The sequence below is a fragment of a genome, unplaced genomic scaffold, assembly GCF_019419815.1.
Source record: "Pyrus x bretschneideri cultivar Hongxiangsu unplaced genomic scaffold, Pyrus_bretschneideri_v1 Contig82, whole genome shotgun sequence".
NCBI lineage: Eukaryota > Viridiplantae > Streptophyta > Magnoliopsida > Rosales > Rosaceae > Pyrus > Pyrus x bretschneideri.
Genome location: NW_025999823.1, coordinates 1,152,437 through 1,163,528, shown reverse-complemented (window position 1 = coordinate 1,163,528; position 11,092 = coordinate 1,152,437). Strand labels below are relative to the sequence as shown.

The following is an 11,092-nucleotide window of genomic DNA, read 5'->3' as shown; positions in this document are numbered from 1 at the left end:
AACATTATAATAGACATCACCTTTGAAAATGCTCAAATTTAATGAATTATCATACAATTATTTTGACCAAGTACACAAATTAATACAGTTTCAATATCTTATAGTGTTGTAGGTGAGAATTGAAATTCTTGATTTATTTTGAAAGATCAGCCCATACATGAAGGTGTGGATTAAAGATATGTACAAGAAAGAGAAGTTTATGTACCATAAAGAGCAATTTCCCTCTATCTCCTATCTATAAGCATCCAAACCCCACGACAAGTGACACCCATCCGAAGCCCATCACAAGTCACAATCCTAACCCAATAGGGACAATGACAACCTTGATGTAACTCTGTTTTTCATGTCAGCAACTCATCAGCTTTATTGGGAAAAAAAAAAAAAAAAAAAAAAAAGGGAAAGAGAGGGAGGGAATCAGATTCTTTGCATGCACTTCACACATGGAGTAATAGAACTGACATCCACGTTGAAGAAAAAATTGTGGTGGCTAGTGATTTAGGGGTTGTAAATACGTGGTGATCCATATCGGTAGTGCGAGGTTTAACGTTTGTTGGAAGATGGAAGACTTTAGTTGGCAACGGATTTTTCAATCTAAGGGCATCTAAGTCTTTGTGCACACTAGATTTGGCTAGATTTATAATTATCTGAAAATGCTAGGAAAAATGTCAATATAGATGGCTTCAAAGGGGTTAGTTTTTAAAACTAATTAAAGCATTGGAGTGTATGAGAAATGACACAACATGAGGAGGAGATAGAAGTTCCTTCCCAAAAAAAAAAATGCCTTAAGAGAGAAGATTGCTGGCACTCTTTCTGGTATTATCACTGGACAATACTTGGGTACTGGTCGATCGGTACCCATTTTAACTGACCATTTATGTGGCGTATTTTAAGGCATCTGTCACTTTCACCACTTTTGCTAACTTTATAACCAAATGCAAACCAATCCTTTATACCAAATACGAAACATAACTCTTCTTCTTCGATATCTGCAAGTCTTCAATGTCATGACTATGGTTTCTTCTTCATCCCGTCTTCTCTCCTCCATCTTCCCTCCTCCGCTGACCCCATCCCCGCCCAGTCCCTCTTCCAACAGTGGATTCCACCGTTGCAGTGAGATTGACGGCGACGAAATCTGAAGCTATGTGGGTTTGACGAAGATGCCGCCGACTTGCAGCGCCAAGGATTACGAATCGTTGATGGTAAAGGACTAGACGTCATCTTGGCGAGTGAGATCGAGCTCGGCATGGCTGTCGAGGACAAGATTGGTGAAATGAAGTCTATGACTTGTATCTTTAAGATGATGGCGGAGCCGACGAGGTCATGGTGGCTGGCTATGAGGATCTTCGCAGACTTGTTGGAAATGAAGAAGACTAGTGTTTGATCACGGGTTTAAGGCACGGATATGTGTTTGGTTACAGAAATGACAAAAGCACAAGGATTGACAAATGTTAAAAAAAATTTAGGCCACACGAATGATCAGTGAAATTGGGTACCGACCAGTATGTACTGAAGTATTTTCCTTATTCACTTGCTAAAAAGAGAACACTAATGTTATTAATTAGGCACACAAGCTGGCCATACATTTTGCAACCGTTAGACCTACATGTATTAGAGAAGGGATGAATTTAGCTCCACAATGGGTTAGCAATAATGTGATTCAAATTTGCTTTTGGAGAGAATCAAACCTAAGACCTCTCACTTACAAGTTAAGAGAAATACCACTAAATCATAATACTAAATAACTGTATTAAACAATGTATTAGCAATGAGGTTAATTTTGTACATCTAATTAATATCTTTATTACTAAAAAAGCAAATGGTTTATTTCTCAATTATTTTAAAAGTTTTTTAAAATTCTAGTCAATTAGGTATATTATAGATCTATGAACTTTAACTTAAAAAAAATAAAATATATATAATTTTCTCTTCTCTCGTAATTGCCACTGAAATTACTTAAGCCGAAAACTTTTCTCGCTTTCCTCTTTTTAAACTCTTCTGACTTCATCTTCCACAAGCCACCTGGAGGAAGAAAAACCCAGCAAAACTCTCCTCCCTCACTTCCAAATTGCTACTGATATCAATATCCCTCGTAAACTTGGGTTTTTTGATTAATTGGTAAATATTGTATATGAGGTAGATGAGAAACAAAAAAACTTGAATCTCTTCATTGTGAAGCGATATTAATTTATTCTCGGATGGCCATTGTATATATAAACTATAAAGTGGCCTGAATGCATTATATGCACTATTTTAATAATATATAATTGATATTGCAGTTTTCTTTTCTGCACACTTTGTTCTTTTGTAGCGTGGGAAGTATGAACCAAAAACAAAAAGGAAAAGAAGATTTCGGAATTTCAGGATTATCGAAAAATGAAATCTGAAAACCAATCCCATACTGAATATTTCGGTTTGGGATTTTTCGGTTTGAGTTTGAGATTTTTTCGGTTTGGTTTGGGGTTTTTAAGAATTTTTTCCAGCCCCAATCCAGGTTATAGTCTTCTACATATTATCATCAAATACCCTTGTGCATGTGGTATATGTCTGTATATTTTCCGATACATATGGACTATACATGCACTACATGGACATATATAATAGTTCTCATTCTATGATTCCTATCACTTTTATGCTCTAAATAATAAAAACTTCTATGATTAATGACAGAAAAAATCGATGATTGCAGCAATGGAGATGTTGCCATTGATCAATGCTACCTCTATAAGGTTGTAAATCAAGGAATAATATTATTCTCCAAACCCTAAATTCCCACTACGAAGTTGAAGAGCACATTGAATATGAGATCCTTAATTAATTTTTAGCTTCTTTCTTATAATTATGTATGCCTTTCTTGTCATTACAGAAGATGTAGCAATTATGAAAGATATGAAGTTGGATGCTTATAAGTTCTCTATTGTTACCAAGTAATGTTGACATCTGCGTCCATATACTTGATTTGGGACCAATTACTTCATCTATTAACCTGTTTTACTTAATTTGATTTCGATTTATAGATAGGTATTAACTCACTTGATTATTTTGTTCTAATTATTAGAGGGCACGCTAAGTGGTGGTGTCAACAGGAAGGGAATTGAATATTACGACAATCTCATCAATGAACTCCTTCGAAATGGTGATAAAGCTACCTAATCTCATATACCATCCACCATCTAATCTCGTATATCATCCCATCCATTAATATATAATTGGAGTTTAATAACGTGCACTCATAAAACAATACTGAATCAAACTATTAATTTTTTTTTTTCGTTCTGATAATGTTATATATAGGCATACAGTCATTTGTGGCAATCTTTCGTTGGGATGTTCCCCAAGCATTAGAAGATGCATATGGTGGTTTCTTAAGCGCTCGTATTGTGTAAGTAAACAAATTTTATCTCAAGTATAATATGATCATTTGCTTAATAAATAAAACATACATCATCTAACAAAAATGTTTTGAATTTTGTACACACAACGATAACTTTAAAGACATTTTTGACGGTTGTGATCTCGGATTATATACAAATTTGTTTTGTCTCGTTATTTAATTATACACACACATTTGCAATGTTATATATATATATATATATATATATATATATTTTATAGGTAAATAAATATTTCTCAGGCATGTATATAACGTAAAACCTTGGTAGATTGGTTTTGGGAAATATATCAAGGAATAGAATTAAGTAAAGAGAAGTATTAAAAAAAAAATTAAAAATTGAAACGTGGAGAAACGCAGTTCAAGATATTGTAGGGTATGATACTTTTTCATCTTTAGACTTTTAATCCAGTTGGGACCGTACTCCACTAGCAAGCTGTTGCAGTACGTGCATGCATGGAATGGAGAGATTTTTTTAATGTGATTAGAACACGGAGTGATACATCATGTGTCATTATAAAAATTTTGAGATATGTGTGTTAAAAATTTAAACGTTAGTTCTGCTCTCTCAGGATACGTAATCTCATTATGTATTTCTCAATATAGTAATTATCGTATTTCATTAAAAACATGGATATTTGAGAAATAAACCATTTGCTCTTTTAATAATTGAGATATTTAGACAAATATAATTAACAACATTATTACCACACTATCTAAAGGAGAATTTGAGAGGTATTAGTTTGATTTTCGTCAAAGACGAATTTGAACCATACTATTACTAGCCTATTTTGAGGCTTAGACTCTTAGTTCACTCCCCAATTCCCTTAGTGTAGACAATATCGTTTGTTCAAAAAAATACATCTAGGTCCAACTATTGCAAATACATGTGGTCAATTTGTTTGCCTAATTAATAGCATTAGTGTTGTCGTTTTAGTAAGTAAATAATTCTATAGAGTGCTAGCAATCTTCTCCTTAGCCTTCTTGTTTGGGAAGGAACTTCTATCTCCTCCTCATGTTGTGTCATTTCTCGTACACTCCAAACAATACTTATTAGAGAAATTTTAAAAACTAACCCCTTTGGAGCCATCTATATTGGCATTTTTATCCTACCATTTTCAGTTTCTTAATTAAAAATCTGGCCAAATCTAGTGTGCACAAAGACAAGATGCCCTTAGATTGAAAAATCTGTTCCAAATCAAAGTCTTCCCTCTTCCAGCAAACTATAAACCTCGCACTACCCATTTGAATCACCGGGTATACAAAACCCCGGCACAAAATCACTAGCCATGACACTTTTTTCTTCAACGTGCATTTCAGTTCTATTACGCCACGTGTGGAATGAAGAATCAAATTCCCACTCTTTCCCTTCTTTTTCTTTTGGTAAAGTTGATGAGTTGTTGTCATAAAAAATGCAGTCATATAAAAGATGTCATTGTCCCTAAGGGGTTAGGGTTATGTCTTGTGAGGGGATCCCATCTCTAGGGTCTCCACAATTTGAATCCAGATGGAATCCCATCTTCGGATGGGTGTCACTTGCAGTGGGGTTTGAATGCTTTAAGAAAGGAAAAAGAGAGAAATGACTCTTCAGCTAGTACATATCTTTGTATGAGGATCCTCTCCGGATCCTCTTTGTGAGGATTCTCTCCAAATCCTTTTTGTGAGAATCCTAGGAATCCTCACATCGTGTTCGTTTATCGTATATTGTGCAGTCAGTTTTCTTCAGGTACTGTTTGTGTTTAATTTTAATTAAAGATGTTTAAAATGGTTTATGACCGCCCGATATATAATGAACGGACACCATTTAAGAATTTCCGGAATCCAAACAAAGAGGATCCGGAGAGGATCCTCATTCCAAATCTCTAATCATGTTGAGTAAACCATTTTCACACCTCATATATGGGCTGTTGAGTAAATACATTTTTTCAAACCTCATATATGGGCTGATTCTTAAAATAGATCAAGAAATTTCATTCTCCAATTCACCAGTTGCAAATATTGAAATTGTATTAATTTAGTATTGGTCAAATAAATTGTAGGATTAATTATTAACTTTGGGCATTTTCAATAGGAGATGCCAATTCTAACGGAGCATTTTATGTAATAAAATTTTGAAAGTAGATATAAGTTGTCGATTTGTCAATTTACATGATTTAACATAAAGCTATTGCTATCAATTTTGACATATAAAAAAAATATTAATCTCTTTTTTTCATAAAAAAGATCCGGCGAGGTGGATTCTAACTTTTCTGGTCCCATTCCATGCCCATGCGCGTACAGCCATTGCTTGTACGTGATGGGTCCCAAAAAGATAAAAAGTCGAAAGATGAAAAAGTATTCATATTTATAGTATCTTGAACTGCGGGTTTCTCCATTTTTCAATTTTTTATTTTTATTTTTAAATATTTTTCTTACTTAATTCCTTCCTTGAATATTTCCCAAAAAACCAAACCACCAAAGTTTTACGTTCCATAATGCTGAGAAATTATTACTTATAAAATATATATTAATATAGCAAACCGTATATTCCATATTAATATTATGTTACAAACGTATATTTAGTTTTTTGTATAATATGTATTTATCCAACAGTCTTCATATTAATTTATTCTTGTGACAAAAGTATATTTGCTTTGGCCTTTTAAGTGGTCTCACTTTTTTTACAAGCCTGCACGTTTGTTATCAAATTTTAGTAAAACCTTGCTTATCATATTCTCACGTTTAGACGTGGTACGCAGCCCGCTATATAAACCCCATGCAATATGCGGGGAAGAACCAACCTAGCTATCTCGATCACAAAACCACTCCATGTTAACTATGGCAATGCATGATTTAGGCTCTTTGCTCTTGTGTGTCTTGCTACTCAATGGCTTTGCATTGACAAACACCAAAGCTGCTTAAGCCAGATAAAACCCATTGTTTGTAACTCACTTGACAGGACCAAGTTTGATGCTCTAAAACCAGGGTTCGTCTTTGGTGGATCTACAGCAGCTTACCAGGCCAGTCCCTGCTAGGGCTTAGCTATTTAATTACCCTTTAATTAATTTGAGTTTCATATAATCACATAGGTCTAATTTGATTTCAATGTCAAAAAAACTATAGCATATATATATGCACATGCACATTTCAGTTTCATTGCAAGCATGAATATTGACATCTTCAGTTTGAATGTGCATATGCATATTTCAGGTAGAAGGTGCATGGAACGTAGATGGTAGAGGACCAAGCATATGGGACACCTTCACCCACAACCATCCAGGTTATAGTCTTCCACATATTATCATCAAATACGCTTGGGCATGTAGTATATGTCTGTATATTTTTCGATACATATGGACTATACATGCACTACATGGACATATATAATAGTTCTCATTCTATGATTCCTACCATCTTTATGCTCTAAATAATAAAAACTTTTATGGTTAATGACAGAAAAAATCGATGATCGCAGCAATGGAGATGTCGCCATTGATCAATACCACCTCTATAAGGTTATCAATCAAGGAATAATATTATTCTCCAAACCCTAAATTCCCACTATGAAGTTGAAGAGCACATTGAACATGAGATCCTTAATTAATTTTTAGCTTCTTTCTTATAATTATGTATGCCTTTCTTGTCATTACAGAAAGATGTAGCAATTATGAAGGATATGAAGTTGGATGCTTATAGGTTCTCTATCTCATGGCCCAGATTGTTACCAAGTAATGTTGACATCCGCTTCATATACTTGATTTGGGACCAATTACTTCATGGATTAACCTGTTTTACTTAATTCGATTTCGATATATAGATAGGTATTAACTCACTTGATTATTTTGTTCTAATTATTAGATGGCACGCTAAGTGGGGGTGTCAACAGGAAGGGAATTGAATACTACGACAATCTCATCAATGAACTCCTTCGCAATGGTGACAAAGCTACCTAATCTCATATACCATCCCTCCCATCTAATCTCATATATCATCCCATCCATTAATATATAATTAGTGTTTAATAACGTGCCCTCATAAAACAATATTGAATCAAACTATTAATTTTTTTTTTGCGTTCCGATAATGTTATATATAGGCTTACAGCCATTTGTGACAATCTTTCACTGGGATGTTCCCCAAGCGTTAGAAGATGCATATGGTGGTTTGTTAAGCCCTCGTATTGTGTAAGTAAACAAATTTTATCCTAAGTGTAATATTGGTCATTTGCTTAATTAAATAAAAACGTACCACATCTAACAAAAATGTTTTGAAATTTGGACACGCAGCGATGACTTTAAAGACTACGCAGAACTTTGTTTTTCACTTTTTGGTGATCGAGTGAAGCACTGAATCACATTGAATGAACCATATACCATCAGTAACCATGGTTATACAATCGGGATGTACGCACCGGGACAATGCTCTGCTTGGCAAGACCCAACCTGCCTTGGTGGAGATTCGGCTACTGAACCCTATTTGGTAACACACTACCAACTCCTTGCTCATGCAGCTGCTGTAAAAGTGTACAAAGACAAATTTCAGGTATAATGAATTAAGTAGTTAGTTCCCTTTTTTTTGGGTGTGAAATCTCTGTGAGTCACTAGTATTAGGTTCCACCACAAGAGGAAACCTTTTGAATAACGAGGTAAACAGTTTGGAGTTTGTATGGGACTACATCAAATCATTTTTGAATTTTCTTTGTAGGCATATCAAAATGGGGTGATAGGAATAACACTATTGTCACATTGGTTTGAGCCTGCCTCAGATGCAAAGGAAGATATAGATGCTGCAAATCGAGCTCTGGATTTTATGTTTGGATGGCAAGTGTATTATTAATTTATAAATCAAGTGGGTTATATTTCCGTTTTATGACTTATAAAGTTGATTATTGGAATTTTCACATCTTTGTAGGTATATGGATCCAATTACAAGAGGTGACTACCCGTACACCATGCAAGCCCTTGTTAAAGAACGATTGCCAAAATTCACGGAAGAAGAATCCAAGATGTTAACTGGGTCTTTTGATTTTGTTGGATTGAACTATTATACTGCTCTATATGCAACTGATGTACCTAAGAATTATTCTAAACCTGCAAGTTACTTATACGATCCACATGTTATTACACTGAGTGAGTACAAATGGAAACCTTTTATTGACTAATTAATTAATATCTTAGAATGATTACATTCTAATATTGATCGCATTCATATGTGTTCTGGCAGCTGAACGTGATGGCATTCCTATTGGTCCTCAGGTACGCATCAAATTTTAGGTTAAGTTATTTGTGTTTGGAGGATTAATTTTATACAATTCCTAACAATCTCAAATATCTTCAAATGGTATTACAGGCTGCTTCAGACTGGTTATATGTTTATCCAAAAGGAATTCACGATTTTATACTCTACACGAAGAATAAGTATGGTGATCCAATCATTTACATTACTGAGAATGGTAATTGACACTTTTAAGCCTCACTTAATTTCACTTTTTAATTTCTGGCGTATAGATGTATATATTGATGTAAAATATAGATGAGTAATTCCACATCTAAATTTAAAACCAACTACATCTCTCTTTTTGAGAGAAAGTACTAAATACATATGTAATGAATTATATTGCAGGCGTTGATGAGTTCAATGATTCCACCTTATCACTAGATGATGCCCTCCATGATCCCGATAGGATTGACTACTACAATCGCCACCTTTGTTACGTTCATGCAGCAATCAAGTAAGTGCTTGTTGAAATACTAATTAGGACTATATTGCCTTTTATAGTGATATTAAGCCATCATTTATTTATTTTGTGGTGCAGGAAGGGTAGTAATGTGAAAGGATACTTTGCGTGGGCAATTTTAGACAACTTTCAATGGAGTGAAGGCTACACAGTTCGATTTGGTATTAACTATGTGGATTTTGACGGACTCCAAAGGTACCCAAAAAATTCGACCCATTGGTTCACAAATTTCCTCAAGAAGCGCAAAGGAAGTTCAAATATTTTGGCCAATAATGTTGGAGACACTGATTTTCTCTATCAAGTGTAACTTCAAACTGATGAATGTTGTGGGGCTTGTTTTTAGTTTTTTCAACTTCACTCCTTCTGATTTGGAATAAGTTGCAACAAATCGTTATGAGTTTGTTGTATATGTTATTAGTGTGTGTCTCTCTATATTTGTACTACCATTATGGCTAGTGCCTCTTCCGCAGTTGAATTCCATATGAATGTAATGTACTATTTATGAAAATAAATGTTTTTGAATGTTCAGTATTCAATTAAACTGTACACTTACCCTCAATGGCCTTCGACCAAAAAGTTGCCATAGATATACTAAGGGTTCATTTGGAACTGTTTAAAATGGTTGAAAGTGTTTCTAGTGAAAATGTTTTTGGAATCAATCTTTAGTAAAAATGCAAGTGAATCATCGAAAAGCACTTGAAGTGTGGGGGACCATAATTTTCTAAAACCATGACACATGGCACCTGGGTAGCAAAAATGATCAAAATGCTCATAGCCCATGAAGCATAGTCCTACATTCTTAGTCTGACATACTAGGCTTAAGTCCACTGAAGATATGACTTGCCAACCAAGTTTGAAAACCCTAATTCAAGTCAAATTAGGATATAAATGGGAAATAGGCAAGGTAATCCTAGGAAGATTGGATATCTTATCGTAGATTTCCTCATAGACAGTCTCCCAATTTAATTAGGATTACTTTCCCTACAAGAACTCTCAAGACATCTATAAATACTCTAACCAATGAAACTAAAGATAATGCACTGCCACATGCATATTCTGTCATATTCACCGCGGTCTACCCGTAGACACGTCCATGGAGAACTTATCTCCTTAATGCCCCACCATAGCCTATTCGTCAAGAATGGTTCACGATATATCACCCATCACACCATTCTTTCTTGGATGATTTTTAACAGAAAATCGACTTTGCATAAGAATTTGGACACAAGTCTAGTTGGACACAAAAGCTAAGACACTGAAAATTATAATGTCGAACTTTCATAATTTTCTACACGATCAATCCTTCCAATTTTTCAATTAAAAACCGGTAAACCTGCATTTTTGTCAGAACTGCACATCTAGGGAAAAACAAAAATTTCAAAGGTTTCTCAGTGACATGCCATATACACTTGGAAAGATACGATGCAGAGCTTCAATATTCTTATTTTTCCAATTTTTCATAAAATAGAACAATCCCAAAATTGGCATGCTAAGCAGCTGGGCGGCAAGCCAGCCCAAGCAACACATTGGAACAGCACTGCCAACTTGACATATTAAATTGTACCTTCTCGAAGCAAACTAAGTTTCTTTTTATACACCATCACGAATATGTGGATGTTAGCATTCTGTAGAATTTTGCAGAACTCAATTTCGAGCTATGTGGGAAACGTTATTGTCGTTTGACCATTCATATCCTCTGCAAAATTCCTCAAGTTCTTCCCCGAACTAATATTAAACGACGCATAACGCGCCGCAACAACCTATGAGTTCATGATACACACAGTCATGATCAAATTAATGATTAACCTAAGGGTTAACCAATTCAAGTCCGCTCTAACAAGCTAAAAGCAAAGTCACTCGCAAAGCACTGCGTGACAAATTCACACTTGCCCTCCTCCACTACTAACTTGTAATGGAAAAGGATGGGGGGCATACTACATCAAGTAAGAAGAAAAAAATTCATGAATATGAACGAATCCTACATCACA

The 11,092-nt window shown here is 34.8% G+C and overlaps 1 protein-coding gene across 1 annotated transcript; it reads left to right on the top strand.

Moving 5' to 3' along the window:
• Window positions 1-6,205: 6,205 nt before the first annotated feature.
• On the top strand, window positions 6,206-9,632 carry LOC103944961 (beta-glucosidase 12). Its single transcript, XM_009355451.3, is given in 14 exon segments — window positions 6,206-6,286; window positions 6,289-6,387; window positions 6,578-6,647; window positions 6,824-6,882; window positions 7,020-7,095; window positions 7,226-7,303; window positions 7,464-7,551; window positions 7,654-7,909; window positions 8,072-8,187; window positions 8,279-8,496; window positions 8,591-8,622; window positions 8,717-8,819; window positions 8,990-9,098; window positions 9,183-9,632. Coding segments are annotated over 14 exon segments (1,614 nt in total). The 3' UTR covers window positions 9,412-9,632.
• The last annotated feature ends 1,460 nt before the right edge of the window (window positions 9,633-11,092 follow it).